General features: G+C 46.5%; 2 protein-coding genes across 2 annotated transcripts; one reads left to right on the top strand and one right to left on the bottom strand.

Moving 5' to 3' along the window:
• Positions 1–2,783: 2,783 nt before the first annotated feature.
• Positions 2,784–11,565, top strand: LOC129338938 (zinc finger protein 665-like). Its single transcript, XM_054993499.1, has 4 exons — positions 2,784–2,857; positions 4,119–4,204; positions 5,824–5,921; positions 7,453–11,565. Exons 1-4 carry the CDS (start codon positions 2,849–2,851, stop codon positions 9,858–9,860), a joined length of 2,601 nt encoding a protein of 866 aa, XP_054849474.1. The 5' UTR covers positions 2,784–2,848; the 3' UTR covers positions 9,861–11,565.
• Positions 11,566–23,768: 12,203 nt separating this feature from the next.
• Positions 23,769–24,776, bottom strand: LOC129340568 (urotensin-2 receptor-like). The gene has a single exon (XM_054995437.1). It carries the CDS (start codon positions 24,774–24,776, stop codon positions 23,769–23,771), a length of 1,008 nt encoding a protein of 335 aa, XP_054851412.1.
• Between the last annotated feature and the right edge of the window lie 2,512 nt (positions 24,777–27,288).

Genomic DNA, 27,288 nt, shown 5'->3' with positions numbered 1-27,288 from the left:
CCGGAAAGCGCAACAGCTCTGAAGTCCCCGCTGCCCGGTGGCTGCGTGACGCGTTCCTGCCCAGACTGCAGGGAAGCCTGGACGGGTTGGGAGAAGCGAAACATTCCTGTGCTGTCAATAGATGCAAGACAATGTATCGCACCTCAAAGCAGTACGTGCTAAAATGTTCAGAAACAGGGTTTTTTTTTAAAGGCCGCCGGTTGCCAACCTCAAGGTAGTAGCTGGAGATCTCCCGGAAGTATAAATCAGTTCCCCTGGAGGAAAGGGGCGGCTGTAGAGGGTAGAATCTATGGCACTATACTCCACTGAGGTCCCTCCTCTCTCCAAACCCCCTCCCTCCTCAAGCTCCACCCTTAAATTTCCAGGACTTTCACAACCTGGAGCTGGCAACCATAGCAAGGGTTTGAGAAGCTGATGTTTGAACCTTTGGGTTTTTTTTCTGCGATGCAAATCGAGAGAATGGAAAAGGTGGAAGGGATTCTAGGTTTGGAACCTGCAAGGTTGTTTTCATCTCCTTTGGTATCAGATCATTCGAAATCGTTTATTTGCAAGGACTAGGATGAAGGAAGGGGGGCAGTTTTTGCAATAGCTGCTCAGATGGAGAGGGTAATGTGAAACCTTGCCTTCCCCCCACCCAGCTGCTCAGTCTTCCTGCAGTCCGTTAGGCCTTTCCCTTGGAAAATCTGTTAAGATTTTGTCCACAAAAGATAAAATCAGATTTTTTTAAAAAAGATATTTAAAATTAAGCTTTCTCCACTATTTTGAAAATACAGCTGAAATTTTGTTCTTAAGAAGGCCAGTTGAACTTACATCATTAGGAGGCAGATGAAACATTTTAAAGGAATTAAAGATGTAATTATATGGCACTATGTATGATACATAGTCTACCTACCTACCTATGAATGATATACTTTTCTGGTATTTTTATGATACAGGCTTTATGAATCTGAAAAGAAAGTTTTTTAAAAACATAAAATAAAAATATGTTGAAAGTAATGTAAGCAACTATTTTTGAGGGAGCATTTTTGTGTTGGTGCAAAACAAATAGGGAAGTATGAGCAGTATTCTAACAAAATGGCTTTATTCAATATTAACTTTATTATTGTCAGGGCAGCTGAAAAGGAACTGTCTCCTGAATCCTCCTCTGCCAACGCTGTTGTCAAATATCTGCTGAATATTTCATAGGCAATATTTATAGACAACTAAGGAAGCTTGTTTCTATTTCATAGATGCAGAGGAGTTAGCCATGTTAGTCTGTAGTAGCAAAATCAAAAAGAGTCCAGTAGCACCTTTAAGACTAACCAACTATTTCAGCATCCCATCTTTGCTATGTAACAGCCACCAATATTTAATATTTCACTTTTGGATTCTGATAGTATTTTTCAGTACAAGATGCTTTGAATGGTAGTGAGAGTTATCCATCTACTTGGGGGAGAGTGCTGTTTCCTCCTTTCCTAGGGACAAACTTCCATTTACCAGAGATTGAATCTGTTATCCCTCTCTTCTCTTTCAAGTTAACTCAAAACTCAGATTTCTTTTTTTTTTAAAGGCATGGCAAGGCTCAAAATGGCCTGCAAAAGCCACACTTCCTGACCTGACAACCCCTTTCCATCCCAGACAGAGGAGCATGGCTGGCTGTAGCCTTAAGAACTTCTATCTAATTCAGTGTCATATCACAACTAAAAGAGCTGTGGCTATACCTTTCCTTCATGAATTTGTGTCATCTTCTTTTAGAATCATCTAAGCTGGCGGCTGCTACCACATTTCCTGACAGTAAGTTCCATAAACTAGGCACAGAATGCTCATGTTTGGGTGGGTAACAATGTAGGGCTGTAGTAGAATAGCATGATTGGAGTCCAGTGGCACCTTAAAGACCCACAAGATTGTTTCAAGGGTGTAAGTTTTCAAGAGCTGGAGCTCCCTTCTGTACATAACAAGGAGGAGTGGAGCTCCCTATCCCAGTCAGGAGGTGGGAGGGGTGAAGCAAAGAAGGGAGGGTCAGGATGTAAACGTCCAATTTGATTGGAGCAGGAATTAGCTTTTTTTAGTGAGATAAGAATCTCAAGTCTCTCTTCAGCTCCGGAGGTTCCATTGTTTTCAATTTGTAAATGAACTCAAATTCAGCAATCTCACATTGTAATCTGCTCTTGGCGCTTCTTTGTTTGAGGAATAGGATGCTCAGAGCCAGAGGCAGTTTCCTCTTTTCAAGAACTCCAGAACTGACTTTCTTCTTGAAAAGATTAAGGAGTGGAGTTTAGCGGTCAAGCCTCAGAGAGTCAGACCAAGGGGCCTTTGGAGTCTGGGCGCTGATCTTTTGGAACGACCTGTTTGCAACTCCCTACTCTCAATGGGATCCGGTTTTCTTCCCAGCGTCAAAGGCGCCCAGATAAGTCAAACCGTCTTTCTGCCCCGAGGCATCATTTTATCCGGCACAGCAAGCTGAAGACAAGTGGGCGGAGGAATGAGTTGCCCAAGGTCGTTTGAACAGCCACGTGTCTATTGGGCGCTTAAAGGGCTGCCAGAAGGGCAGGATTCGAGTCCGGCGGCCCTTCCTTCCCGCCCCGGCTCTTGAGATCCCATTTGGTTTTGATGGGAAGTCCTTGCCACCGTTGCCGTTTTCCCTTCTAGAGAATCTCCGCGCCGACTTGTGTGCGCGCAGCGCTGGCGAAGCGAGCCGGTCTCTGCTGGCGACTGGCCTGCCTGGTGCGCGCGGCCGAGGGGGGAGTGGAGCCAAGCCAGGCGGGCCGGAGGAGGCGGAGGCGGAGCTGGGCCTGGCGGTGTATTGTCTGCAGGGCTTAACCCCTCGCGTGCTGCCTGCAGACGGCGCGGGAGGGAGCGCCCGGGGGCTATGGAAACGGTAAGGGGTGGGGGAAGCTGGCTCGCAGCGGGGGAAGAAGGCGAGAAGCTTGGGGGGCCCCGCGCGGCTCGACGGCGAATTTGGAGAGGAGCAGGCCGGGCGCTGCTCGAGGGGCGAGCAAGCGGGAGGGAGGGGCGCGCACAGCAGGCACGGATCTCGGCGAAGAGGCTGCTTAAAGGCGAGAGGGACTCCAGCCCTGGGCTCCGAAAGGTGGGACGGGGGGGAAGGTGCGCCCCGAGGGGGCATGGAGCCGCTGCGGCCGTGCGCTCCGGCGGGCGAGGAGGCTGGCTGGGAGAAGGTGGCGCCTGGCAGGAGAGTGAGCGCCTTGGCACGCGGGGATTGGGAGCCCTGGGCAGTGAGAGGGGCAAACAATTGTGGAAGAGGAGAAGACGGAGACCCCAGGTTTCCTAGGGGGGTTGTCGGGGGTGTGAGGCGGACGGATGAGGGGAGACCTTGGAGTGAAGAGGGCTGCTCCCTTTAGGCCTGGGGGGCGCCTCCATGACCCTGAGGCATGCGTGTGCCACTGCAAACCTAAGCAGACCCAACAAGATTTTCAGAGTATAAGCTTTCGAGATTCAAAGCTCCCTTCTTCAGATCTGAAGAAGAGAGCTTTGAATCTCGAAAGCTATCTTCTGGCTCTCTAGGGTGCCACTGGACTCCGATCCTGCTGTTCCACTGCAGACCAACACGGCCACCCGCTTGAAACGAAGCGAACTCAGTGTCCATTCCCCTCCTTTGAGAAAAGAGTGTTTTTGCCTGTGGGAGACACTTTCCTCCGAGAGGGCGTGCCTTCGCCACTCCGGCAGCCCCGGCACGGAGTCCATAGAAACGAGCGAGCTCTCTCACTCTAGAGGTGGCTCACGGCACAGCCAGCCCTGAACAGTTACACTTGTCGAAGCTCCTGGACTTCGATGGATCGAGAAAATTACAGCTATGCTTAGAGCTACATCCCTCTCCCTCCGCCAAGGGGATTTTTGCCTCATCTTAGGCGCAAGTGGGTGATGAATGTATGAGGAAATGGTTGTCTGTCCTCACTACCTTTCGACCCTGGGAACGTGTGTGCCTTTGCTCTTGCGTGGGACTGCCTGCTTGCTCACTTTTGTGCCTCCTGCAAGAGAGAAAACTTGGATAGGCCAAGTTGTACCATAATTGTATGAACTTGGGGATCTTTCTTGTCTAGCAAGATCCTGAGCCACTACTGCATAATGCTTACTTGGCTTTGTTCCCTGCCGCTGATCTTAACTCTTCTCCTCCCAAGCAGGTGGGATCAATAACATACCCAGGCTTTCCAGAGGAAGCTGAAAGCAATGACCCGTTTCCTGTGGAGGAGGATCCTGACAACCCAAGGTAAAACCTTGTTTCTTTTTTGCCTTCAGTTATCATCCCACTGGATCTTCCCTCTTATGCACAATTAGTTGTGCACAATTATTTCAAGGTGCTGGTACTGACCACTGAAGCCCTGTATGGCTTGGGACAAACATACCTTGTCTACTCCCATGTGAACCTGTCCCATTACTGAGGTGATCTTCAGGGGTTCTTCACTGAGTGCTCTCCCCATCTAAGATTAGATGGGCAGCAATCTAAGAAAGGACCTTCTCCATCGTGCCTCCACCCTCCCTGAGGATATTTGCCTGCCCCTCTCAACCAGTGGGCAAAGACACATCTATTTTGTTTGATGTTTCCTTGCTGACCCTCCTTCCTGTTTGTGTTTTTAATTGTTGTCTTTAATTATTTTAATTGGTTTTATTAATATGTGTTTTAAAAGTGGTTTTAATGGTATTGATCATTTGCCACCTTGGGGACCCTCAGTTTGGTGGAAAGACAGCATAAAAATGCTTTAAATAAATAAATAGTTGAGGATAAGGACTTGTGAAGTGTGTACCATTTGGTGTGACTGTTCCTTTAAGAAATCAAAACTGTGTTATGGTGGGTAGGGTTTGCGTGGTTGCAAGTTACTAAGTTAAAAAGCACACACTTGCATCCCAGATATCCTGATGTTGCTGATGGTTTTATGTACCGGGTTGCACAGTCCAAACCCAACTGATCCCTTCCCCCCCCCAGCTTACAATCTAAAATAGACAACAGGGAGGGGGGAGCAACAGAGGGATGGGAGGGTGAGTCATGGGCCAAATGTAGTCAGATGTAGTCAAACGTACTTAAAGCTTGGCTATAATTGTAGATTGGGAGAATAGGAAACGAAGTCCATGTCATGTCTTTTATTAGGGCCAATCAGAAGGATATAAAACATTGTGCAAGCTTTTGACCTCCTCAGAATTCTTCATCAGGCTGGATGTTACAAAATTAAACAACGAAGGAGGGAAATCAAGTTTTCCAGGTGAAGGCCTTAAGAATTGTTTTACCAGTTTTGGGTATTAGAGATTCACAGAGTCTCTTACAGTGAAATCCTAAGCAGAGTTGCTCCAGTCTAAGCCCATTGAAATGTATAAGGAAATGGTTGTCTGTCCTTGTCAGGCCTAGGCTGGATGGGCCTAGACTCCAGTTCTTGAAGAGGCTACTTGGGGAATGATGCGGAGGCTCCCTTCACACTCAGACTTGCCTGTGGCTGCTGTGTGACAGTTGCAGGGCCCCGAGTTTGAGTCCCCAGATACCTTCCAGCCAGAACTGTGCTGGTTCGAATCCCTCCACTGCCATGAGCTCAGCAGAAGCCTTGGGTAAGCCACTCCTCTCAGCCCCAGCGCCCCAGTTGTAATGTAGGGATAATAATAACACTGGCTTTGTTTACTGCTCTGAGTAGGGCCCTAATCTGTCGAGAAGAGCACAGTTGTTATTACCTTGGCTGCTGTCAGTTTCTCATTTGGTTCACAAGTTTGGGAAATTCAGATATTGGTTTCATTTGTGAAAAGGCCTTAGGGTTTTTTGACCTTCCTTTAAAAAAAAAAAAGAAGGCATACATGTGATTTGTGTTTCCTATAATTCCTCTGTGTCGTAAATGGTTTGTCCTTCAGGTTCCCCGTTGCTGAGCCACACTTCTGGATGGAACCAGGGGATGTGCTGCCATTGCCGGACACAGGAGAGAGGCAGGAGCTGACAGTGGTCAAAGCAGGTGAGGAAAGTTTTGTCGCTTGCATCAGTGCAGTTGCCTCCCAGCCAAGGAGCTCAGCTCTTTGGCTTGTACCCACCGCTGGCGACAGGGTTTCTGGCGCCTGCAGCCACCCTTCTGAACACGCGCACATAGCGCGCCCCCGGACTGCATGATGACATCATCACGTAATGATGTCATCACGCAGCAAAGCCGGAGCTATTGGCCGGCGGGTAGCTGGGGCGGTGCAAGGAGGCTGCCCGCGCTCCTCACACTGCCCCGGCCGCCTGCCGTGCCTGGCCCGTAGCTGCGGCGCCCGGCCAGGCACGCCAGCTCCGTGGCGCTCACCTCTTCCTCCGGCACCCCCTCTGGCCCCACAGCGCCCGCCTCACTGCCTCAATGGTGGTGCTGGCCCTGCTTGTACCTAACCCTGCAGCAGGCTGAAGAAGTTTGCGCTGCTTGTCCAAGTGGCATTTAAAGAAGTGTGTGTATATTTCTTTACCGCAATGGAACAGGGTTTATTGCAATGAACTGAAGGCTTCTACTAGCCCCTTATAGCCCATTATTTTTGTTTCTTCATGTCACATAAGCCACATCTGTTTTTCCTTGCCCATTTTAACCCCATTAGAGGGTCACATTGTAGAGTCTTCTTGACAGTTCTTATGACAGCAACAGCCTTGTTAGGTAGGCCGGTAGTGTTTTCCTCATTTTGCGGTTCGGAGTCTGAAGATTTTTATTTGGTTTCTTTTAAGACATTTCCTTTAAAATCAAGGCTGTTTACAAATATGTGCACTAAGCATATATAGTATCAAAATGACAAATGCAAACCCTCCAATCCAGGAAGCACAAGCTCCAGTATTAGTTACATAGCATCCAGCAGCATCCAGTAAGGTTAAGGAAAAGCCCTTGTGGAAACGACTGCTTTACAAGTCTTCCTGGAAGCTAACAGTGATGGTATTCTCCTCACTTGCTCTGAGAGGCTGGTCCAAAAGGTTGAGGCGCAGCAGAGAGAAGCTGTGACCGAGTGAAGGAATAACAGCCCTTCCTAACTGCTGGTGCAACCAGAAGTTACGGCTAAGAGGAACACAACTGAATCATAGGTTTACAGAGGAACCCTGCCTTCCTAATATCAGTGAGCTATCCCTGGAGCCTAAGTCTATTAAGGCGAAGCTCTGAAATTAACTCAATCTGATTTCCATAGGCTTATGATACGACTACTTATCATTCCTGTATTACTTTTTAAAATATTACAAAGTACCCTGCCAAGCGCCCTTATCTCCAATCTACTGAGCATCCCTGTGAAATATGAGTCCCCCAAGGCCACTAAATGACCACAACGGGCCTGAAATCCACAGTGCTATCCTAAACGGCGCTACACCCTTTGAACGACATCCATTGAAGTCAACGAATCTTGAATTATGTAGCTCTGCTTAGGATGGCACTTCTCCTCTGCTGCATGTCATGATATGAAGTATGATTTCTGCCAATCACACCATTGCGGGGGGGCATATTTAATACTTGGTATATTTGGGTAGATTATCTTTCTTTCTTCCAGCAGGCTGTGACTCAGCAAGTGAGGAGGAAGAAGAGGAGGAAGCGATGGAGGAACTTGAGGATGAAGAGGCCACTTGCCCAGAGAGCTGTGATTGGTCCCATGTGGTGTCAGAGGAGAAGAATTCTGGATTTGTTGCACCGCGGGGATCAGACCCTCGTCCATTCTGCTGTTCAGAGTGCGGTAAGAGGTTTGCCCAGAGCTCAAACCTGGTGAAACATCAGCGGATTCACACAGGGGAGCGCCCATTCCGGTGCCCAGAATGTGGCCGTGGATTCAGCTGGAGCTCCTCGCTAGCGGAACATCTCAAGGCACATGGTGGGCGCCGACCCCACGCATGCGGTGAGTGTGGGAAACGTTTTGCCCGTGGCTCTACACTGGCTGAGCATCAGCGGGTTCACACGGGTGAGAAGCCCTTCCGGTGCCACCAGTGCGGGGCCCGTTTTTCACAGAGCTCTACTCTGGCGCACCACTTGCGCACACACTCGGGTGAACGCCCCCATGCCTGCCCTGATTGTGGGAAGCGCTTTGGACGCAAATCCACTCTCGTCACGCACCGGCGGACTCACACTGGTGAGAAACCTTACTGCTGCAGAGAGTGTGGCCGCTGTTTTGGTGTCAGCTCGGACCTCGCTAAGCATGTGCGCAATCACCGTGCTAATGGGAGCAGCTGGGGGAACGCTGTGGCAAAATTGCACCCCTTAGTTCCACTTTCAGCTGCACAGCAGAGTATCCAAGAAGTTGCAAAACTGTCCCCTGAGGGCCTGGAACAAGCTGGGCAACATCACGATCATGCAGATGGGGAGGAAGAGAAAAAATATACATGCCCTGAGTGCGGAGAGGATTTCAGCCAGAGTTCTGCTTTCACTGCCCATCAGAGGGCCCATTTGATTGACAGCTCCAACAACTGCCATCAATGCAAAGAAACCTTCCCTGACCAATCAAAATTGAAGTCCCATATGACAAGTCATGCAGAAGAGAAGCCATACAAATGTCCAGCCTGTTACTCTTGTTTCTCTGAAAGCTCTGCTCTTAAGATACACCAGCAAGTACATTGTGGGGAGGTATCCCATTACTGCCACCAATGTGGAGAGAACTTCCCCAGTAGCTACGACTTGGAACAACATCAAAGCATCCACAGTGGCCGGGAGAAGCCCTTGGAGAGTAGAACCTCCTTTGCTGAGACCGCTGCTGTAGTTACACTCCAGAGTATCTCCCTGGGTGAGGATTCTTATGACCATCTCCAGGGTGGGGAAGCATTTCCTGAGAGTGAAAAACTGGCACTTCACCAGGTGAGCCACCTTGTCAAGGCAGACAAGGAAGAGAAGCCTTACAGATGCTCCATTTGCAGTGCTTGTTTCCCTGGGAGCGCTGATCTCGTGACGCACAAGCTGAGCCACACAGCAGAAGAAAGATCCTGCCAGGGTGGTGCTATGTTTCCTAATAACTCAGAGCTTGTGGTTCACCCAGCAGAAGCCACCTTGGACAAGCCGTACTTGTGCACAGCCTGTGGCAAGTCCTTTGCCCTCTTTGCCACACTGGCGGCACATGAGCGGATCCACATGTCTGACGATGCTGCTTACCGTTGCCCAACATGTGGTGAACGCTTTCCTGACAGCAACAAGCTAGGGAGGCACCAAAGGCGCCATTTGGGTGAAGATAGGCCTTTTCGGTGTCCGGCTTGTGGTAAGGGCTTTGTGTTGCTCTCAGGGCTGCGGCAGCACCAAAGGGACCCTCCAGCCCGGTGCCCTCAGTGTGGTGAGACCTTTGTGTGGCGTTGCCGGCTTACTGAACACCGACGCAACTGCCATCCAGCAGAACGCCCCTATAAATGCCCTGAGTGCGGCAAGGGCTTTGCACAGAGTTCAAAGCTCCTGCGGCATCAGGTGACACATACTGGTGAGAAGCCATTTAAGTGCCCTGAATGTGGCAAAATTTTCAGCCAGAGTTCCAACCTGGCAGAACACCGGCGCACACATGCACCCGGTAAGGCCCACCGCTGCTCCATCTGCGGCAAGGCTTTTGCCCTGGGTTCCTACTTAGCAAAGCATCAAGCCACCCACACAGGGGCCCGCCCTTTCCGGTGTACTGAATGCGGCAAGGGCTTCCGGCAAAGCTCCAACCTCATTCAGCACCAACGTACACACACAGGTGAGAGACCCTATGTTTGTGCCTCCTGTGGCAAATCCTTCACCCAGAACTCACATCTGGTCAAGCACCGACGTGTTCACACAGCCGAAAGGCCTTACCGCTGCCCAGTCTGTGGCAAGAGCTTTCGGCAGCGTGGTAACCTGGCTGAACATCAGCACCAGCATGCAGGCACCCGTCCGTATGTCTGTGGTGCTTGCGGGAAATCCTTCCGGTGGAGCTCAGCTTTCTCCAAACACCAGCGCACACACCTTGCTCCCTGATCTGTGATTTCTGAACTCTGACCCTGGGGGGGGGCAGGAAGGAGAAAGTTCCTTCAATGAATTTGGCCTTTTTCAAACACCAAAAAGCTCTCTTTCCTCAATCCCAATTGTGTTTGGCCAAACAAGAAATCCTGGCCCCATCTGAGCACTGGCTGATCCATCTCTATCTTTTCCCTGACCTTACACTGAAGAGAAAACTCTTCCAATGAAACTCAGTGTTCTTTAAACACCAGCGGACTTGAGTTGTAGCCTGTCAAAATTGTTGCCTCCTGGCTCTAAATCTGACCCTTCAACCCAATCCTGGTGGTGATTTCTTGCACTTTGTCCCCGAAGCCTGATGAAATTGGTTTTGTAGTTCTCATTACCATTGGCATATCCACCATGTAAGACCTTTTCAAAACTGTTGGCTTGTAGTCTCTTAATTCCGTATCTGCTGCCCTTCCTCCAAATTCTCCCCTCTTCTAGACCTTACAAGCCTCATCGGTATCTGTCTAGCTCCCGGAACTCTTCCTGAATCACCTCAGATCATTGATCTAAATTTCAATGACTTTCAAAGCCTTATACCCTGAAAATCTTGTTGGTCTTTAAAGTGCCACTGGACTCAAATTCTGCTGTTCTACCGCAGACCAACAGTTCTACCTACCTGAAACTAAATTGCAATAGGCTCCAGTGAGATCCAGGTCAAATAACCTGATGAGAAGCCTAAACGAGGCCCCCTTCCTGTTGTTTTTGAGCCTGAAGACCTAACCAACATGCAGTCACCGTTGTTCCCCAGACAAAAAAGGGACTTGCGGGAGGTGTGATGGAAATGGAAGTTGCCAACATTCATGGAAGTTAGATGCAGAGGTCTTCAATCCTGAGTGGGCACCTAGCAACCATTCAGAGGTGGTACACTACCCTATCAAATACACCTCCAATCCTTGGGAGCAGTTTTGAAAGTGAGGTGTGCTCAGAAAATTGGAAAGTCTATGTATTTATCAAACACATTTCTATCATGCTCCTTCAGGGATCGTGGGAGAGTACTTTGTTGTCTCATTGAATGGGATGGTGAGGTGTGTTGGCTGCCCAGTACTATTTGTAACTCGGTCATTCTTTGATCCTAGGGCAGCATTGACATAAGTGGAAGCCAACAGGTGCTCTTCTGCGTACATGCACACGGTCTTGGTTTGTTGTCAGGCTTGTGCATGCTCCTTCAGTGTTGTGTGAATGCAGGCACATGGGCTAGCTGGAGTTAGTTTCCTCCCTAGAAACCAAGTAGGGGTCAAACCTTGGTTTAAATTCCCAAATTTCTGGGGGTGGGAGGCCTCTATTTCTTATTCACCCATGTGGGAGCATCTCTGTGTTATGCATAACTGGAGTTAGTTTCTAACTGGGATTCTCTAGATGAGAAGGGAGGTGTGAGGCACACAGGGTCCTGACAATAAGCTGGATTCATGGAGAGTTCGGCTTAAGTGACTAGACCTCGGCTGCCTTGGTTCAGGTCCCCCCCCCTCCCCAAATTCTTGTTCCTGCCTGGCATCCCTTCATCCACATAGACCAGCCATCTCTTCCGTTTCATGGCACTCACCCATTAGAGCTCTTTCCTAGCATTTTCTGTTGGCATTTGGGATTGTTAATTTGGGGTCAAGGAGGTATTGTCTAAGCCACAAAGGGAGAGGAATAGAAAAAGAAAATGTGAGCAGGGAATAGTGAACTGTTTAATATAGCCCGACTTATCAGAAACTCAGTTTCCCTGGCTTTATTTCTTTTTTTAAAAAGAGGAAGAGTTCTTTCTACAATGGGGCAAAAAATGTGGGGTTTTTGGAAGGGTCTTCTGATCCGATTTGGGTGTGGTCTGGCTGGAGCTATTACAGTTTGCTCAAATCTTGAACGGGATTGTAGAAGAAGAGGGGGAAAGGGGTGGTAGTAAATTTCCTTTACTGATAAGCAAAATACTTTTGAGGCAGGGATTTTATCTAGAGCGGGATTTGTGTAAGAGAGAAAGCAAAAGAAATATACATCCAGGGTTGCTTCTTCTCCCCTTCCCATAACAATGAGCTTTAGTTTTTTTTAAAAAAGGAAAAGGATAAAGACAAACCGTTATGAAGAGAAACAAAATGCAAAAGAACTAAAGGTTGTAACAATAAAAATACATTTATCATGAACATTACACGCACACTACGAGCCTTCACCCCTACAGAAATTATTGTGCAACATACAGCACATGTGAGAATGTAGTTACAGAACCGCACAGTATAAATAAGTACAGTGTTCAGTACAGGGCTTTTTTTCAGGGGGAACACAGGGGAACGGAGTTCCGGAACCTCTTGAAATTGGTCACATGGCTGGTGGCCCCGCCCCCTGATCTCCAGACAGAGGGGAGTTGAGATTGCCCTCCGCGCCGCTGAGCGGCGTGAACAGGCAATCTAAACTCCCCTCTGTCTGGAGATCAGGGGGCGGGGCCACCAGCCATGTGACCATTTTCTCCGAGGGCAACCCACTGAGTTCCACCACCTCTTTTCCCAGAAAAAAAGCCCTGGTTCAGTATATGACAGATGGTTGCCTATGTCATGACTGATGGGTGCCAGTGTTATTTACGAGTACGTGGTTTCACACACTATTTACATTGTGCGTTTTGTAATGGCAATTTCCCATACATGAATGTATTTTAAACATTTTTTTGTTTTTTCCCCCAAATTAAAAAAACTAAAACGGGGAGTTGTGTCTGGGAATACTAGAATTTGATTGAAATGCTGAAACCAGCAATGAGGGTACCTCATTTTAAAAGAATAAGAAGGCAGCATCAATGGACTTAATACAAATTCCTTCTCCCTGTCATACTCATCATCACTGAGAGCTCACAGAGTGGGCTAGAAATCCACCTCTTTCCCCTGGCTGTACTTCCTGATGTATGACTGGCTGCCCCAAAGACTAGTAAGGCTCTCTGGACTCAAAGGCATCGTGTACTGATCAGTTGTGTGAGCAGTGGCTGAAATATTAACATTTTGTGCTTTGGTTTATGACTGGGTATTCCTTGGCACATTAACGAGGCTGCAAATATTACCAGGCTGATAGCCGGAGGGCTGCCTCCCTCAAAGAAGAAAAGGAATCTGCACTGAAGTGACACAAATTTGGCAACACAACAAGCTGGATTCTGCAGTCTGGGTGGCTAATACCATTTGGCACCATTCCACACACTGTGTTTAGTTTGTTCTTCTGCTCATGGGATGGGGCGGGAAGCTGGTTGGAACACCGAAGCCCTGCCTCCCGTTTAATGAATGTCTGATTCAGCACCTGGCATTCACTACACACTCTTTAAGTATGTCTCCACTACCATAAGGACTAGAAATGTGCCCTTTTCGTGAAATGGAATCTCTGGTTGCTTTCTTATTCTGCATCTTTCTGCTGTGGAATCACATCCTATACAGCAAGAGCCAGTGTTGTGTAGTGGGTAGAGTGTGCAGTTAGAATCGGGGAGGCCCAAGTTCAAATCCTTGCTCTGCCATAAAGCTGGCTGTGGAGCCCTTGAGCCTGTCACTCTGCTTAACCCACCTCAAAAAATAAAGTGTAATAGAGTGGGGGAGAATGATGAACGCAATGCCGCCCTGACCTCATTAGGGGAAGGGTGGGACAAAAGTATAATGAATAAATATAATCTTGCCATAGGTTTCTCTGATGAACAGTTCTGATTGGGGGAGGGGGGAGAGTTGAACCCAGTTTACCCTGGATGTAACACTGGAGCACCACAAAGAAACTCAAAGCATTCCTTTGGAATGACTCATGATCTCTACCGTAAGCCAAGGGTATGCGAAGAAGGAAGTAGATGAGCTGTGACCTTTGTGATGGAAATCACAACTGCCCCTACCCTCCCAATTACTCTTTGCAGTAGCCTTTTGCAAGGTAAGAAGTCTGACCGGTCCCCAAACTGGAAGACCCAGATTGCAAACAAGCCCATATCCTTAAGTGCCCACCACAACACCTTGAAGACGACCAGCTAGAAGTGGTATTCTACTAAATGTATGCCTTGGAGGCCAGCTTCATCACCTCTATTTGGAAACTGGTTTTAATCCTACAGAATTCAAACAAGCATTGTCACCTGGAAGCTAAAATAAAGGGAAATTCCAGTCATGCTCAGTCAAGACCTGTGTTTGAGTGAAGAGGGTGCTTCTAAATGTCGGGTCAGAGTATTCATTAGAGGGGAACTTTTTCAAAGGGAACTTTTGGTTAAGTCTTGTTGCTATTGTAAAATAAATGCTTTAGCTTGATGCATTTGAACAGGGTTTGAATTAATAACAGGATATGATTTTTGTACAGCAGGGAAAGGGGGAAAGGAAAAAGAGGGTGGAAATTGGAACACTGATCCCCTCTGGCAAACATCTCAGTAAATCTCAAACCCATGTGCTGAAGAATCCATGGTTAGGAATGCCTTGAACGTGTTAATTAAAGGTGCTTAAGAATTTGTCTCTAGACGATTGTATTGGAGACTAATTTTTTTGCTGACAAAATATCCATGAAAAGTGGGGGGGGGGTGTAGAGGAAAGTTCTGTACATTGCAGGAACTATTGGCCACCCATCACTGACCTATGAAGCAATTCATGTTCATGAATTGCTTCATTTATATAGGCCTCTCATTAAGTTCTATTTCTTCATCACCCTAGAGTGTGACAGACAGAATTCAGAATGTGTTTTTTTATATATGTGATCTCTACTTACGAGCTGCCCTCTCTGGATCTTTTTGTAATCTTACCACAACCTTCTGAGGTAGGTTAAAATTAGTCCTTATGCCTGAGAGTACATGCAAATGACCTAGGGAATTCACTAGTCTGTCATGGCTGCAGTAGTTATGTGAGATACCTGGCCAAAGGTTACACACAGAGAAGGTGAGATTTGTTCCAAAGGGAACTGTCATTGCTGGTGCTGAGGTGACGGGAATCCCATGTTACTCTTTAAGACCACTTCTCACCCCCCAAATTAGAAGTATATGCCACTGCTAATAGAGGGAGGAGGAGGTACAGTTATTTCAAGACATTTGGCTAGGCATATCTGCCGAACAACTTGGCAAAAGCGGTTCAAGACACCTTGAATGTAAAGTGAGGCACCCTGGAGAAAAAGGAATCCTGAAACATCTCAGGTAAATCAAATTTACCTGAGGTAAATCAAAATTTCAACTTGCTGAAGCGTCTTCCCTACAAGAAAAGGTATTGGTGCTTTTCGTTTAGAAAAAAGAGTGTAAGGGGCATGATAGAGACACATAAAATTATACAAGGTATAGAAAGTAGAGAACTTTCTCTCCTGTTCCCAAAATAGTAGAACTCGAAGTTCTATTATTGAAGTTGATTGAAGAAGAGATTCAGAACAAATAGCTCCACACAGGGCATAATCTGCATTTGGTCAGATCGCTTTAAAAGGGGGCTTAGACTCATTTGTGGTGGAGAGGCCCATCCCTGGCCACTAGTCATAATAGCTGAATGAAATCTCCATGTCAGAGACAATATGACTCTGCTTGCCATTTCTGGTGTGGGCGTGAGGAGGACAATAGCAAGCAAAACCTTGGGCCTATATATGCCTGTTCCCTGCTTGTGAGCTTTCCAGGGTAACCTTAGGCCGATGTGAAAAACAGGATTTAGCCTAGATGGACATTTGGTCTGATCCAGCAGGGTTCTTATATTCTTAAGTAGACCAGTTAGTTCATAATTGCTACTTACTAGGTCTGCATTGCTGTTTATAAAAGGAAGCCCTTATAATATGTTAAATATGGACATTGTGAGCAAAATGATGCCTCTGGCGTTATCAGTTGGTAAACTCTTTGGAAGCAGAAACAGTAAATGGAGGCAGGTTCTCTATTGCCATGAGTCACATAGCCCTCTAGAGGGCAGTGGTGGCCTGCTAACAGATTAGCTGTGATGTGATCTCAGAGCTGGACCACAAGTGACGCCTGACACAGGTTGGACACTAGTCAGTTTCCCTCAAGTTTTGATGGGAAATGTAGGCATCCTGGTCTTGCAGCTTGACTCTGACTGCTGTCCAATGGACTTTTCAACTGTCACTTGTCCAATATTCCGCCAAGCTGCCTACATTTCCCATCAAAACTTGAGGGAAGCTGGCAAGTGTCCAACCTGTGTCAGGCGTCACTTGTGGTCCCGCTCTGCTAGGACCTGCCACACTGAAGAGGTTTTTTCCTCCGCTGGTTTGGGGACAGGAGTCGGACCCACATGATATAGTGTTCCAGTTGAGGTTTCTTCGTCCTCAGTTTGGTCTTTCCCAAACCTGATTTGCTATGATGTTTTTGGAAAGAGCCTGGTCCAAGTATAAAATAAAACACAAAAGTATCCAGTCAACATTACCCCCACTCCATAGTTAATTCTAGCTATTGTATGCCAGCTCTGAGGAAAGTTGTTGATTTTGCTGTTTTTTTTAAAGCCCTTCTAGAAAATAGACTTGAATTTTAGGGGAAAAGCGGTCTACAGTTGTGGAACAACTATGAACACCTCTCTGGTGGTGCCTTGCAGGGGGACTCTAGGGCCCGTATCTATTCATCCGCCTATCCACCCACCCAAACAGGGGAGGGGGAATATTCATAGAGAAATGCAACTCAGCTAGAGTGCATGGATCAAAAGCAGGGCTTTTCTTCATCAGGAACACGGTGGAACAGAGTTCCGGCACCTCTTGAAAATGGTCACATGGCCCGTGGCCCCGCCCCCTGATCTCCAGACAGAGGGGAGTTTAGATTGCCCTCCGAGGGCAATCTAAACTCCCCTCTGTCTGGAGATCAGGGAGCGGGGCCACCGGCCATGTGACCATTTTCGCCAAGGGCAATTTAAACTTTAAAAAACTCCCCCCCTTGTTCCAGCTGACCCAAAGTGACATTATTGTGCAGTCCTGAGTTCTATCACTGAGTTCCACCACCTCTTTTCCCAGAAAAAAAGCCCTGATCAAAAGCAATGCTTTGACCTTCTTTCTCTCCCCTGTCTTCCTCTCAGAATTCTCCTTCAAGCACCAGCAATGTCCCTTTCCCTCAGCTGGTGTTTTTAAAAAAGAGAATTCTACAGCTGAAAAGGTTCTAGAAAATCTTCCACTTGGAAGAGATTTCATGGGTGGAAAATGTGGTTTCTAGGTAAAGGCAAGCGTGACTTCCAAGTATTTTTATTTTTGCTGACAGGAAATTAAAGTTGAAACGCCCATCCTTTTGCACTGTGGAAAATTCCTGGGGGAGAATTTCCTGAGGAGGGGGTCTTGTTCCAATTCCAACGGATCAAGAGTCCAATGGCACCTTAAAACTAACTCATGTATTGCATGGTCACCTTTTGTAAGGAGAAGATATGTCCCCAACATACGCACATCTGCACAGACCACCTCAAAAAGGCATTCCAAAACATGCACCTCTACTGGTCCCTTTGAACAAAGTTGGCTCAGTTAGTAACTATATTCTTTTACTGCCCCTACAAAAATTACTGTGGCAGTCACTGGCTGCATTTATTACAACGGTAACAACAACAACAGTTCATTTGTATCTCTCTTGTCTGGACAGATGAGTGCCCACTCAGAGTGGTGAACAAAGTCAGTGTTATTATCCCTTCCCCACAACTTTCTTTCCCCACTGACAGTCATGCCTGGTCAGCTTCTGATTTCTTTACTTTTTTGTCTGTTTAAGTTTCTTTCCACAGCCATGAGATCTAGAAACATAAATATGGGGACATTTTCATAGGCTGTTAAAAGGATTATAACTATTGTTTTGAGCTTTAGTGCCTCCAAATTTTTAGGGCTGTTTAAAGTGCCACCATAGGATGAATTCCCTGTTACACTCCATGCCTTGCCAGGGAGCCCTATGAACATTGTTGTTCTGTTTGGGTGTCTAGAGTTCAGGCATTTGCCAGTTCCCAAGGCTCTTTGGGGGAACTTGTTTCAGCTGAGCTGGCATTTAAAAAATTGGTTTATAGTCAATAGATATGGCCATGATCTAATGGTGGTTGGCTCATTATCTTCTCCTGCAGGCAGATTAGCAAATGCACACAAGATTTGCTTTGGGTAAAAAGGTTTGGCTTGCCTGTAGAGCTTTTACAGCCATTGTACAGTTGTTAGAATAGGACCTGGATCTGGAAGACCTGAGTTCATGTTCCAGCACGGCCCAGGACTCCACTGCATGGCTTAGTCATGCTTACGGCTAAATCATATATTGCCAAATGAACATGGGAGCTGTATCCACACAGCGCCTGGCAAAATGGCTCTTGAATTCTCATGCCACATTGAAGTCTTCCAGATGCCACAGGACTCTGCTGTTTTCTCATGTTTCTTCCCATTGTCAAGAGCTGCTGGGCAATTTTCACTATCTTGCCACACAGAATTGGAACTTCTGGGATTCCCCATTATCTTCTGGTGCTTTGGAAGGTGGTAGGATGTGATAGTTCTAAGAGCACAAGTGTTAATTAACATTTGAGTGCCTGCAATGTGGGTCAGTGTGTTGTCGTCGTTGTGCAGACATAGAAAGTGCAAAAATAAGCATAGCTCATGAGTGTGTGGCCTTACAAAGACGGTACTCATCAGAGTATTGTGTGTGTGTGAGAAGTGGATTATTTAAAAAATACATAAAACAAATTGCAGTTGTCATGGATGTTTTATTGGGGATGATGCAGAACACTAGCATTTCTTTGTGGGGGAGGGGGGCGGAGATTAAATATCTCTTCTAGTGGCAAAGGGAAATGAAGCTATAAAAATGTTGGAGATGTACAAACAGAAAGCAGCTGTGCAGCTGCTTCTCTCCTTAGAGCCCAGCAGGCCCAACACCTCCCTGAAATCTTAAGGCAGTTTATCCCCCTCCCTCTAAAAGATTTTGTTCAGGCCCTGGCTATGCCCTAAAATAATAATACTTTGCATGTATATAGTGTTTTCAGAATTCAAAATATTTCATGTATGTGGCCTTTCAATCCGTACAACGACGATGGCTTGCCTAAGCCTAGGTCACCAAGTGAGTTTACAGCAGAGGAAAGATTTCAGCCAGGGACCGCCTACATTGCAGCTCTTTCACCACTGCGGAGTCACAGCTGACCCAAGGCATTTTGCATAGTGATATAAGGGGCATTCAGATGTACACTGTTCTATGAAATGGGTGCAGTGCAAATACATGACTGGTGTTCCCAGCCAGCAATTTTCTCCTTCCATAGAAACCATCCTCCCTCCTCCACCCAGGTTATTCCCCTGAATGCGTTTGAGCTCAAGCCTTACAGTTTTAAATGCGCCCCCCCCCCCTTGCAAATGCTGCTTCTGAGATTGCTTTATCAAGGAGGAGAACAGCATAGGCAGAAAGAGGATGTAAAAAATATAACCCTTTCATTCTTCTCTTTGATAAAGCAATCTGGGTGGCTGCATTTGCACAGAAAAAAAACATTTAAAGTAAGTCTAGCAATCTCTCCACCCATTGGGGACGCCTCTAAATGGTACTCCTACCCTCCACTTCACAAGTCCACTCAGGTTCCATCTTTAATTCCTTCACTTCTTCTCATTCACAGGCAACATTGCCAAATACGGGTGATTAGGGAGTTTGCCAAGGCTGAGGGGCATAACATCAATAATTTTCCTAAAATTTGCACAACTGTAAGTTTAAATGTACTTTCCCTCCCTTTTTTTCCTTCTGCTGCTCCCTTTATTTTTCTGGATGGGCGTTAGGTGAGTGTGAAATAATGTGGAAGCACAATGACAAAGACAGCGAATCCTTTTTCTGCAACCACTTCAAAGGAGGAAGCCATGCATATTCATAAATAGACAGGCAATACTGTGGGATGAGTACATGAGACACAGCGGGAGTCGAAAGCCTTTCCTCTTCCATTATCCTGAAGCAAAGCATTATTACTAACTATAAAAGAATAACATAGGAATATACAGAGACATGTGGGTTAATGCAGAAACTATGGATGAATGTGTGTGTGATAGCCCATTCGAAGGCTGAAATGGGGAAAGATCAGCATCCCTCACCCCCCTCACCCCCCCCCCCCCGCTCAGGGATTTGTTCATTGTTAGTTAAACATTGGAATGATAAAAGCATGGTACTGCAGCATTTGAAAGGCTGGTATGGTCACAGGAAGTGGATAGAAGGAGGAGCAGTTGTGAATTTGGAAATGAAAACAAAAGAAACAGAATTTTCCCCAAAAAGTGGCCATCGTCACACGGGCCCTTATTTAGTCAGTTTTGCACTAGAAATCGTTTCCTCTGTTATCGTTATTAGAACGGATTCTCCCCTCTTTTGACGACTGCTTGCACTTCCAGTCAGTCACATTAAAAGGGAAAAGCGCAATTCGACGGTCAGTCAAAGTGCCTCCAGAAACGGGGCCCTAAAAATCCTGCCCCCTTTAAAAAAAATTTTTTTTTGCATAGTTGTGTTATATCACTCTTCTATTATAATGTTGTGCTGGGCCAACCAAAAAGCCAACCGTCATAGGTAGCAGAGGTTTCCCACCCATGACAGAATAGCGCTATAGTGTTATAGCGCTATAAGGCTGACGTTTTTTTAAAAAAATTACTTTGAGGCTTAATTGCGGGTCGCATTGGGGCTTGTGGGAGTGTAGGGCAGGAGAATCAGTGTTAGGTGAGACAGATGATCAGGGACAGTGAGCGTTTTGGTGTTGCAAAGCATTCATAGTCGATCCAGGGCATTCACATGGAAGTGGATAAAGACGACATAAAGAGTCACAAAGCGTGAATTGGGGAGAATGGCGAAATCGCAAGAGAGCCGGAATAAGGTGAGAATTCAGCGGGAGATGGCGCTAGTTTGGCGCTAAATTTATGGCCGTGTGACGACGGTGTTTCTGTATGCACTAATGGTGTTGAAGGAAATCCTTCACCTGTTGTTTTCTGTCTGTCATGCAGCGGTTGAGGGCAGCCCCAAATTTCAATGCATATTGTACGTTTCACTTCAGCTACCTGCTGTTCTTGTTCAAGGAGTGAAGAGCTCAGAGGCTGGAGTTCAGAAACGGCAAGAGAATTTCCGATGCAGAAGTTCTCTCATTAAGCACGGGTTGTTGCGAGATCTATGGCAGAGAAAAAGAAGGTGGAGGCACAGGAGAATGCTAATGATACTTTGCTCCTTAAACAAAATGTTGATGTAGAAGGACAGTCTGATTTAGGGCCACCACCGTGCCCATTGGTGTGTTTCCTGATGCCCTTTTTCTTTTTCCTCAGATCACCTCTTTCTCAAAGCAAAGAGCCAATCCTAAAAATCCTCTATCTCAGTGGAGCAGGCAATGCTTCAGAAGATTTTAGGATTGCAGAGTTAAGATTTAATATTCCTTTTATTATAAGGGTTTATAATCTTTCATACTTTCATATACATATTCTTAGAATGAATGAATAGTACTTGCAAACCCCCCCCCCCCTTTCTCTCTTTCACTGTTCCATCTTTGCTGAAAGTTGCTTCATAACATAACCAACGCCAAAAATGTTTCTCTTTTCTCAGTTGCTTAGGAAACTTAAGATAAGGCCACATTCTTTAGGCTATTGTCTCATGAGAAGGGAGAAAAAGATACAAGAAGAGCACATTCACTGTATCTATAACTTTTGATTCTAAGGTTTGGAAGTCAGCAAGAAATTCAGAGTCAGCAAAGGATAGTGACCAAATAAGGGGAATGAAAAAGTTACAGTGATAGATGCAAAATCACGAGACTAGTTAGAGAACTGAGAAGTAGCCAATTGAAAGAACTGTAGAGATTAGATGTATGTAATGACCAATTACAAATTGTTCAGCAGGTAGTTCCTTTTGTACTAAAAAATGTCTTTAAAACTGCTTGCAAGCTTTATGTTTTTTGGTACTCAGGGCTCCTTTGAAAGCTGGGTACCCATATTGCAATATTCAATACAATCATTGAAAGAAGCACTTGTCTGTCTCCTCCTTTTGCTCTGAAGAATCTAGGTAAGGGCAGAAGGGCACTTTTGTGTAACAGGATGCATCACTTTGGGGTCTGCACTGGCTGCACCCATTTAGAAATTCCTGCCCTCGTCATAGGAAGGCACTTGGCTTAGAACCACCCAACATTTTGTAGGTGTTTCCCATGGCAGCCATTTTGTTATTGGTCCCATCTCTCATGGCAGCCATTTTGTGGTAGCTTCTACTGCCCTTTTTCAAAATTCCAAAAGCACCTACAGGCACAACAAAATTTGGGGGTAGTGTCATAGAGACATGTGAACTATCTTGGTTAGTTTAGATAAAAGACTGGGGTTCAAGCATACAGATTTAGGAAGCTGCTTTGCTTCATATCAGACTATTGGTCCATCTAGTTCAATATTGTCTAGCTGGTAGGGGCTCTCTGCAGTCTCAGGCAGAGAAAAGTCTTTCCAAAGGCCTACTCTCTGAGGTTCTTTAGCTGAAGTTGTCAAGATACGAACCTGGGACCTTATGCAAACAAAGCAAGTGCTCTCCTACTGTGTCCAGTCTTTTCTTCCTGTTGAAGGCTCATACAAAACTGTATGCCCTGCACTGGACCAGACTGTGTGGTGTTGAGACTCTTGGAAGAACAGTGTCCCTAAATGTTGGGCTGGTTCCGGAAGGTTCTTTACTTCAAATAGCTTGTGACAGGAAGACAGGATCAGAAAAGTGGGGTTTTAGCCCTGTTCGTCTATTGCAGCAAAATAAAACAAAAGCCTAGTAGCACCTTGACATCTAACAATTTATTAAATGGGAGTTTTTGTGAGTCACACAGCTCACTTCAGATATGTAGAGATCTGCCTAAGTAGGAAGATTACAAGAATGATCCAGTCCAGCCTGTTCTCATAACCGATGTATTAAAGCCCACACCCCAATGAAAATGGTAGAAATTGGATTTATGGTATATTAAAAAGTAGGATTTTTTTTTTCATTTTGAGCTGTGACAAACATTTTTGTTAGGAGCTGAGCCGACTACAGAGATAAACTAGTCCACAAGGGGAATTGACATCCCAGAGGAACCTGCTCCTTAGAAACTTCTTCTAGAGAGAGCAGCTGTTAGTGCTTCTTCTGGAAGAGTGGCCCAGAGGCTTAGCTTATAGTTCTCTGCCAGGGTGATATCTAGTATGGTATACTGGTCAGAGTGTTGCACTTCATGCTGTTTGAACTGAGCACAACTTATTAAGTGGTCTTATGAGGTAGAATTAAGACCAAGCTGGAAAAGAAATATACCTTTTGTGGAGCTTTTTTTCACACAACAAGAGCCAGAGCCTTACTTTTTGTTAAATGGATCCTGTAATTGTCAGGGTGTAATATTGGCACAACTAACTCTGGGTCATGTCAAATTCCTGTAAAGCAGCGGTTGGTGGTGGGGGTAACGGGAAAGAGAAAGCACAGCACCGGTGGGAGGGAAGGGGGGGCAGAATCTTTCTTCTGTCCAGGGTTCTCCTCCCAAAGCACATTTCTCCACTTATTTCTCTGAACAAAGATTATTTCTGGTCACAAAGCTCCAGCAAAAGGGAAAAAAAGCCCAGGAGAAGCAATTGGGAGGGGTGGATATCAATGGGTGAAGGGCTACATTACCTCCTTTATGCTCATCTACCATATGCTTATTATCTCTCTACCCTACCCTGCTTTATAGGGATTGAATATGACCTGGAGTAAATTGTGCCACATTATGTCTAGTAGTGCCCTGAAAACCATAGGTTCTGTTTGAAAGAAAGTAAGATTCATGTCCTCATCATTAAACAGAATCCTCAACGAGAAGTCTATTTTTACTGTGCTTAAAATCTCTCCCTCAACCTATTCCATTTTATAGGGAAAATTTTGTCACCTTATTCTGATGCACATCTGACAGATCTACTTGTTCCTGAGACCTGCAGGTCCTTTCCCAGAGAAAACAAGGCCCTTGAAAGTCCAGATAAACCACCACCATAGCCAGCTTTTGTGCTCTGATGTGTGATAAACCTCCAGCGCAAAATACAAATGTTGATACGTGTCCCTCATTTCTTACCTGTATCTGCTTAGACCTCTGCGTCATCCCCCTGAGGCCGGCCTCTGCTTTGGAGGCATCGCAAGGAAGCATGCGATGTCCCCCGCTGCCGAGCACGCAGGTACTCCCGGTAGTTGCGGGTCAGCAAGGTGTAGAGGAAAGGATTGATGCAGCTGTTGCCATAAGTCAAGCAGGTCACCAAATGGTTGATGGAGATCTCGGTGTGGACAGGCAGGCGGGTGGCCAGTGGGCAGTAAAGGGGCAGGAGCTGCCAAATCCAAAAGGGCAGATAGCAAGCCCAAAAGGCCAAGACGATGATGAAGATGAGGAGGAATACACGGTTCTTGGGAGAGCGCCCTAATCCACTGCGGGTCTGTGAAAGCCAGTAGGTCCTTGCCAGGCGCCAGTAGAGGGACCCAATGACAAGCCCCGGGACAACAATGCTGGTGCTGAAAAGGATGCTCAGGTACACCCGGTACTGCTCCTCACTCCAGGTTGGGGAGCAGAGACGCCGGACGACGGCTCCGTTGCCCACCATGCGCTCCTCTTGGTGGATCATCACCATCATAGGGAGGGCAAGGGCGAAGGAGAGGAGCCAGATCGCAATCGCCAAAGGCCGGCGGCACCGATGGGCACGGCGCGCCGCTTGAAAGGGGTGTGCCACAGCGGTGTAGCGTTCGCAGCTCATCAGAGTGAGCAGGAAGATGCTGGCGTGCATGGTGAGGAGGTCGAGACTGAGGAGGACCCGGCAACCTGCCTCCCCAAAAGGCCAATCCTTCACCAACCCATTGTGCACAATAAAGGGGGCTGTTGAAAGGTACAGCAAGTCTGCCAGGGCCAGGTTGACAAGGTGGACACGCAATGAGGAGGCTGATGGTGAGGCCCGCACGACAGCCAAGGCGTAGAGGTTCCCGGCCACCCCTGTGGCACACATCAGGCTTAGTACAGCTCCCAGGGCCACTGCTGACTCACCCCCCTCTGACAAAGAAGCATTGCCCAGCGGCATCTCCAAAGAAAGGTTGGTTGGGGCAGGCTCCATAAGGTTGATCGGTGAAGCCTCCATAAACAGACAATATCAACTGATGTCTGGATGAACTTCTCAATGCCTTTGTCGGTCCACGAGAGAAAGAGATGTGAAAGCACCTAGTTGTTCTCCCATTGCTCCCTCTGTTGAGCTGCGTTTCTACCTAGATATATCTGTTTACCTGCCTGATCTATCAGGCTGTCTGATTTAGCTGTTTTTTTGTTCATTCGCTCATGCTGTTTCTGTTGCTCCATCCTATTTTTGTACCAAAAAGTCAATCCCAGGTTGCAAAGGATATTCTGGGGGTTTGTCTGCTTCATGAAATCTCTCTTCTGTTCCAGCCATACAGTTAAGGCTCCCCATCCGGATGCAAAGGCCTGTTTGTTCAATTTCTTGTTCCTTGTCTGAAGCCAGTGGAGGTCTTCTGTGTGTGAGAATCGGCGTGTGTCTGTCTGGGGCTGCGAATTCTCTTCTCTCACATTCCTCGCACCCTGCTAGTGTCGGTATGTTGGGGTTGAACCTTGGCTCGGCCCCTCATGGGGAGCACAGCTCTCGGCTTCTGTCAGCATTGAGGAACCTGTTTATTTCGTCTGTGGGGTGGGATTCTGACAGCGTGTCAGCAAAAGGCACTTCGGGGTGGGTGATGGGACAGCATTCGAGAGTCCGATTGGTCCGGAGTTTGGAATAGACAGAATCTTTACCTCCACCTCCTCTCCCCCCGCCCCCAGCTGACCGACATTGAGGGCCCAACTCCCTGCTGGCACAATCTTGCTGGTTTCCATGGAATTACACCAACCGGGAGAAAAAAAAATAACTAAGAGATAGAAAGACCAGAAGGAAACCGTATGGATCAATAGACAAAAGGAACTCATAAATGCAGAGACAGAAATAGGTCTGACCAAAAAGAGTGGGGAGGTGAGGTGTTTAAAGATGGCCTTTCAGTATTCTTACAATTTTCATTTCTACTTTTAACAATTGTCCCCCCCTCTCCCCCAAATAATGAAATAATTTAAATACTCCTAAACCCTATTCTCAGTTGGAGCTCACCTGCCTGATTCAGTTTTGCTTGTTCATGCAAGGGTCTCCGTCTCTGTAGGACTCTGTTCAGGCTCTCCAATGCCAGGGAATAGAAAATGAAAATGAGGACGAGAATGCCTTTTAGTATGAGCAGAGGGCATTCCCCCTCACTGCTGAACAAGCACCATGTGCCTTTGCAGGGCTTCCCGTTCCAATGCAGTCTGAGAGCCGAAACAGACAATACGAATTTCACACGTTCTCCACGCGATTGTGGGAGCACATGGTATCAAACTGAATGGGGTTGCCATTAGGGTCACCAACCTCCAGGTGGGGCCTGGAGTGTTCCTGAAATTACAACTGATCTCCAGACCGGAGATATGTTGTCTTGGAGAAAATGGCCACTTCAGAGGAATCACATCTCTCCTGAGCTGCCCCCCTAGACTTTGCCCTCCTCAGGTTCTGGCCCCAAATCTCTAGGAATTTCCCACCTTAAAGTTAGTCACCCGAGTTGCCACACAAATGACAAGAGAGAGAAGGCTCATACTAGAGAAATGCAAAGACGGGGCTACTCTCTGCATCACGGTACTGTTATTTAAATGTGGTTTTTCTTTGGTGATTGAAAGTGTTGCCTAGTTGTAGCCAGATTATGGCCACCCTTGCTGGGGTTTTCAAAGCAAGAGACGAACAAAGATGGTTTGCCATTGCCTGCCTCTGCATACTACCCCTATCTGTTTGGAGGTTTCCCACCCAATTACTAACCAAGGCTGACCCTGCTTAGCTTTGGATCTGATGAAATTGGGCTTTCCTGGGCTATCCAGGTCAGGGTTTAAAAAAAATGGGGGGCTTGTCTTTAGTTTGGTATAGGATGTTCAGGACTGTGCAATAGGCTTGGGCTGTTAACCCTCACCTCTTAGCCAGTGTGGCTGTCACCAGCTGTCGTGCTTTTGTACAGGAGTGAAGAATCAGGTAGGTTGGCCTGATTCTGTTGTCAAATGAGATTCAAGAAGATGTAAGCTGGTGAAGAATTTGAGACTATGTTTTAAATGAAAGTCAGTCACAAATCCTTAATACTGTGGGATGGTTTCACAATTTATCTTTTAAATATCTGCTGGCCTTCTTTATTGTATTGAATCTACCCATTCTCACTATGGATCTCCAAAACTATAATTCTGGCTGGAAACACAACAGCCAAACTGTTTTCAGTTTAGTTTGGATTTATCCAAGATTCTGCAAGCAGAGGCAGTTCAGAGATTTAAGAATAATCCAGATAGAATAATTATTTCTATCCCTCCCACCCTACCTTCCAAAATTCAGCACGACTATTTACTGACATGTACTTAAATTTCATATAATGTTGAAAATCTAGTTTGTTGATGAATGTTTTGCATTTTCACCATTTCCTGCACTATTTCCTGAGTTTGCACGTTACAAACCCCAGCATAGTCTCGGGGAGGGCTGCAACCAGCAGAAAGTCAGTAGGATCCATTCCATAATAATAATAATAATAATC

The sequence above is a fragment of the Eublepharis macularius genome, chromosome 12, assembly GCF_028583425.1.
Source record: "Eublepharis macularius isolate TG4126 chromosome 12, MPM_Emac_v1.0, whole genome shotgun sequence".
Lineage (NCBI taxonomy): Eukaryota > Metazoa > Chordata > Lepidosauria > Squamata > Eublepharidae > Eublepharis > Eublepharis macularius.
This window is presented reverse-complemented; position numbering and strand designations above follow the sequence as displayed.